General features: G+C 41.1%; 1 protein-coding gene across 1 annotated transcript; it reads right to left on the reverse strand.

The window, feature by feature from the left end:
* Positions 1-3,345: 3,345 nt before the first annotated feature.
* Positions 3,346-4,667, reverse strand: LOC100665949 (olfactory receptor 1M1-like). The gene has a single exon (XM_003423244.3). The coding sequence runs from the start codon at positions 4,453-4,455 to the stop codon at positions 3,439-3,441; it is 1,017 nt and encodes a 338-aa protein (XP_003423292.2). The 5' UTR covers positions 4,456-4,667; the 3' UTR covers positions 3,346-3,438.
* Between the last annotated feature and the right edge of the window lie 1,643 nt (positions 4,668-6,310).

Below are 6,310 nucleotides of genomic sequence, written 5' to 3' on the forward strand. Positions count from 1 at the left end.
TCTGTATGTGTCTGTCTGTCTCTATCCATCTGCATCTTTTTGTGTCTCTCTCTCTTTTCTATGTGACAAGAAACTGATGTCTTTGACCAACAGTGAGCAAAAAACAGTTCTGCCCACACCCACGTGAGTAAGCTTGGAAACAGATCCTCTAGCCCCAGTCAGGCCTTGTATGTCTAGAGCCTCAGCTGACATCTTGGTCACAGACTGTGAGAGACCCTGAGCCACAGGCACCTAGTTAAGCCATGCCCAGATTCCTGACCCACTGAAATTGTGAGATAATAATGCTTTAAGCCAAGTTATATGCTGGGTTTATAATGCTTTCAGAATTTATTCCAAGATTGAGGGGACAAATCTAAGTGTAAAAGACATGGACAGGCCTTTAGACTTATTTAAAACCTACTTGTTCCTTACTTTGCATTTGGAGTTCTCTCTCTCTGGCACAGTGTCCTGTTCCCTTCACAGGGATGCTTTCTTCTTGGCCTTCAGGTCTCAGGCCAGAAGTCACCTCCTCAGAGAAGCCTCCACCGACCCTCAGATTAAAATATTCCCCACAACGCCCCCCCCCCAGCTCTTTGTCACATTACCTTGATTGATGTCTTTGAGGTCCTCCTCACCATCTGTAATTGTCCGTTTCACTATTTATTTGTTTATTGTCATTTTCCCTACTGGACTGAGAATGATTATTTTGTGTTGTTTAATTTTATTTTTAAAACCAATGTTAGTGAAATTGACTTTCATTTGGTGTTCAGTTCTTGGAATTTTATCCCATGAATAGTTCCCTTCGATGTGGAGAGAAAGAGCACCATCTGATATTTGCTGGCTTCTTGAAAGTCATTGCTCTGTAGTTAGGATACAGAACACTACCATCACCGCAAAAACTCCTTCTTGTTGTCCCTTCATAGTCACAGAGAAGGGATTTCTGTGCGCCGTTTTTTATCATTCTGTCCCAGTGAGTTGAATAATACCTAGCACAGACTAGGCATTTTGTAAATATTTGTTGAAGGAATGAACGAAACAAATATTGTTGCCAATAAATCATGGAAGTTGATGTTGCAAAGACTAATGAGAAAAAAATCTCACCTTGCATTGTGACCTTTATTTCTCAACACAAAACAAGACAGAGACAGTTTGGCTGACAGAATCTCAAGAGATTTTTATTGGCCCATGGTATCTTTCATTCCATGCGGTGGGGGTAAATCAGCGCTTCAACTCAAGCTGGATACAGAGAGCGTTGTTCATAAATATTCTAAGTGTTCCCAAATTGTAGTAATTTCACAAGACTCAGGCAATTCCAATCCTCTCCCAGCCACCATTGTCACTAATTGCATTCATATGATGGGGGAAAGGAGGGAATTTAAGAGGAGAGAGCTGTAGTTAAACTTTTACCTGTTTTTTGGCTATTTCAAAAAGTTCATGACCATACTCATGGACACCCTATGAAAATTCCAGTCTTCTTAAATTCTAAATTTTACCCACCAGAATATCCACCAGAAAGCAGATTTCCTTCATAAATCCCACCTGTGCTGTTTAAAATAGGGGCTTATACCAGGTCTGCCAAAAGAACAAACAAATCTGTCTTGGAAAAAGTACAACCAGAATGCTCCTTAGAAACAAGGATGGCGAGACTGAGTCTTACACACTTTGAACATGTTGTCAGGAGGGATCAGTCCCTGGAGAAGGGCACTGTGCTTGACAAACAAAGTACAGAGTCAGAGGAAAAGAGGAGGACCCTCGGCGAGGTGGGTTGACACAGTGGCTGCAACAATGAGCTCAAGCATAACAACGATTGTAGGATGACACAGGACCAGGCAATGTTTTGTTCTGTTGTGCATAGGGTCTCTATGAGTCGGAACTCACTCGAAGGCACCTAACAACAGCAACATACCAGGTCTAGCAGTTCCAGGTTGGTGCAAATGGTGAAGTACTTGGCTGATAACCGAAAGATGCAGGTCACCAAGAGACACTTTGAAAGAAAGGCCTGGTGATCTACTTCCAAAAGGTTGCAGTTATGAAAACCCTATGGAGCATAGTTCTGTGCTGATGTATGTGGAATTGCCATGAGTTGGAATCAGCTCAATGGCAACTGGTTTGCTTTCTGTTGTTGTTGTTTGTTTTATAACAAGGCCAGATATGTTTGTTCATCTGAGGAAATCTAATTTAATTATGTTAGAAGGAAAGTAACAGAAGAAAATTAGATTTATGGTTATTGACAGCCATTTTGCTTAAGATAATGTCAGCTTCTTAGCACCACTGAATATTTCTGACCCTTTCAAAGTCACTACTCATTGCATTTTAGTTGTAAGTCTCCATATGAGTGTTTGATTTACTCCACAATACAGTAAATGTAATTTATTGCCTTCACAGGGATTTTGGAATAGGTAAATGGGACAACACAAGCAAGCATAGCACAGTGTGTGGCAGAAGGTAAACATACAATAAATAACCATCATTCCTGTTATAAGCAGTGTTACCACTCGTATGCATTCCACAGGATAAATGGAAATTGAGACACGCCTAGGGTTTCTTCCGATTTAGAGATTTATTACTTAGTAAATTGGTATTTTCCATGTTGGCTCTGCAAATATATACCATCAGTTGGTGATTCCCCATTTTCTTAGTGCATGGTCTGAATCTTTTTTTCCTCTTTCTCCCCTGTGGCTCCAACTTTTCTCTAGCACATTCCTTCCAAATCCACTAGAGCATATGGTGGGGGCAAGGGCAGGGTAGCATGCACCTCACTCACATATTCTCTGAATTTTGTTCCTGGAAGTCACGAGAGCTGCCTTGTTCTCAGGATAACATCCAAACTCTTAGGGTGGCTTCTAAAGTTCCTGACTTGGCATTTCCCAAGTCATTCACCATGGCTGAATTTTTCACTTCTCAAATGAATCCCTCTCTTCCACTTTCTCTTTCTCTCTCACCTTTTTACATACTGTTTTCTTAGTTTCAGATAATCGTGTTTGCCTGGACAGTACCATCATATCCTACAAATTTGGCTCACTTCTCCCAGGAAGTCTTCCCTGATTCTCCCCTCTAGATTCTGTCAGAAGTTCCTATTGTATCCTACTCTTCCTCTTTCAAGGTTCATATTCCATTCTATTGAAATTACATGATCAATATGTATCTCCCACACTTATCAATAAATCCCAAACTATAGGAATCATTCCCCTCTGACTCGCCATTGTATGGCCAGGACCTAACATCAAGTGCAGAATAGGCTCTCAATAAATATTTGTTTCGTGCTAAATAGATTCTGAACCAGGTTGTATCAAAACTTGTTACACCAAAAAGATCTTTCTGAGAAGCAGCACGAAACATACCAGAAGGACTCAGTGATTCCAGTATTTGGCAAAATAGTTACAGTACCATCTTGAGATTTCCTTTTAACCTGTTGAAATTAAAGAGTAAAATTGGCTACTCTTCCTGTCTGTCCCAATTTCAGGCTTTGGTCCAAGACCCCCGAGTTTTAGATTTTTTCCCCTGGAAGCTCCCAGGAGTCCTGGTGGTCAGGAAGATGAGGTAATTTTTTTTGCTGATAAGATTCTTCAGGGCCCCCTTCAGGTCTCTGTTCCTAAGGCTGTAGATAAAGGGGTTCAGCATGGGGGTCACTGCAGTATACATTACAGCAGAAGCTTTCTGCTTCATGGCTGTGTGAACAGGTGAAGGACACAGATAGACCCCAATGGTGGTCCCATAGAGAAGGGCGACCACAGAGAGATGGGAGCTGCAGGTGGAAAATGCTTTCTTCCTTCCATTTGCAGAGGGGACCTTCATGATGGCCATGGTGATGTGAGCATAAGAGGTCAGAATGCATATGAAGGGAATTGCTAACACCATCCCTGCCACAGTGAACACAAAGATCTTGTTCATGGTGGTGTCAGTGCAAGAAAGCCGGAGAAGGGGAGTAAGGTCACAGAAGTAGTGAAGAATCTCATTGCTGCCAGAGAAAACCAAGCAAACCATTAGGAGGATGTGGGTGAGGGAGATGAAGAAAGAAAACACCCATGGGCTAAAAGCCATCAAGACACAGAGGCGTGGACTCATGATGGTGGTATAGTGCAAGGGGTGACATATGGCAACAAACCGGTCATAAGCCATCACAGCAATTAATATACTGTCAATAATGCCAAAGAAATGGAAAAAGTACATCTGGGTCAGACAGCAAAGACAGGAGATGGACTTGCTCCTGGTTTGGATGTTCACCAACATTTTGGGGATGGTGTTGGTGGTCAGGCAGAAATCAACCAGGGAGAGGTTGGCCACAAAGAAGTAGGTTGGGGTTTGGAGATGGGAGTCTGACTTGATGGCCAGAATTATTAACAGGTTTCCCATGGCTGTGACCAAATACATGCATAGGAACAGAGCAAAGAGGAGATTCTCCTGCTCTGGGTTTTCTGAAAGCCCCAGGAGGATGAATTCAGATGCGCTGGTTTGGTTCCTTAGTTCCATGAGCATGAATCCTCTGCACGTATTGAAAGGGGAAGTTACACAAATGCTACAGAGAAGATTCTGGGAAGTTAGACCAGATTATGCCCAACTTCCCTTCTGGGCTAATTACCCACCAACTTAAATCTTGCACTTTGAGGCATTGACATAGTGTTTATATCAACTCATATACCTGTGGAATAGTCCCCATTTCAGACACAGATTGAGATAGTATACAATGCATCGACCCTTCTTGAAAGAATTATTAAGTGATATATTTTAGATTAAGATAAATTGAATCCAGAAAGAATAACTGATGTCCAAGATGCAATCACTAGCCATTAAATTGTATATATGTAGGAAAAATTTAAACACTGATTCTTAATAGAAATGTGTATGCAAACAAGGTGAACTAAAATTCCGTGGCACCCCACCAGATGATTTCACTGATGAATTCCACCAGGAACTAATAAGTGATTATAGCAAGGTAGCAGCATACAAGGTTAACATAGAAAAGTGAACTTCTTTACTAATACCAGCAACATACAATTGGAATTTTGACTCAAGTACAACATCATTCACATTAGCACAAATAAATAAATAAAAGAATTAGGTATAAACCTAACAAAATATGTACAAGGTCTATATGAGGAAAGCTATAAAATTCTGATGAAAGAAATCAAAGAAGACCTAAACAAATAGAAAGCTTTTTCATGTTAATGAATAGGAAGACTTAATATTATTAAGCTGTCAATTCTTCCCAACTTCATCTATAGATTCAACACATCTCATTCAAAATCACAGCAAGTTATTTTGTATATATTGACAAATTGATTCTAAAGTTTGTATAGAAGGGCAAAAGACCCAGAATAGCCAACACAATACTGAAGAATAGCAGAGTTGGAGGAATTCCACTAACTGACATCAAGATTTACTATAAAACTACAGTGATTAGAACAATGTGATACTGGTGAAGAAACAGACAAATAGATTACAGGGACAGGACACAGGGCCAAGAAACAGACCCACGCAAATATAATTATCTGATCTTTGACAAAGGAGCAAAGACAATTCAATGGAGAAAGGACAATCTTTTCAACAAATAATGCTGGAACAACTGGATCTCCACACGCAGAAAAATGAATCTAAACAGAGCTTACATCTTTCACAAAGATTAACTCAAAAATGAATCATAGAGGGGAGAAGAAAGATGGTGAAGTGAGTGGACACTCCTACTTACTCCCCCAGCAACTAATCCAGTGAACATTGAATAAAGACAAACACAGGCTGAAATCTCAGAACTTCAGATGGCAGCAACATGTTGGAGGGTTGGAGTGAGTCCAGAACAAGTGGAGAAAGGGAGAAGGGATGCCACAGAAACTGGGAGAACATACCCATTAACATTGGAAACACTAGCTCATTGCAATCATGTTGTGATGGAGCTGAGCCACACTCCAAACAGGGAACACAGAAAGGGAGCTAATATGAGGAAGCTGCATCCTGTTTTTTTTTTAAGGTGGCAGAAATTGGTCAGGGTAGTTCACAGGTTGTGCAACTTGGAGGGGATGAAGGGAAATCATAGCACTGTAAGACAGTGCTGTTGAATCTCGCTGAGGCCTGAGATGAACAGGAACTAGGACCAGGAGGAACTGCAAGAGTAACATTCAGGGTGAAGAGAATACTTCAGACTTACAAGTGACACAGAGGAAAATGGCTAACTCCCTGTCCACAGCGGAACACTGTGGAAGAACCTGTGCAGGGGTACCCATGAGGAAAAGACATAGCAAGCTCCCCATCTTTGCCATAGAAAAGTCAAGCCCACTGTATACATCAGGATCTGCAACCACCTAACCCCCCTTCCATGCATGTGTATTAAATTCCAGAG

The sequence above is a fragment of the Loxodonta africana genome, chromosome 3 (assembly GCF_030014295.1).
Source record: "Loxodonta africana isolate mLoxAfr1 chromosome 3, mLoxAfr1.hap2, whole genome shotgun sequence".
Taxonomy (NCBI): domain Eukaryota; kingdom Metazoa; phylum Chordata; class Mammalia; order Proboscidea; family Elephantidae; genus Loxodonta; species Loxodonta africana.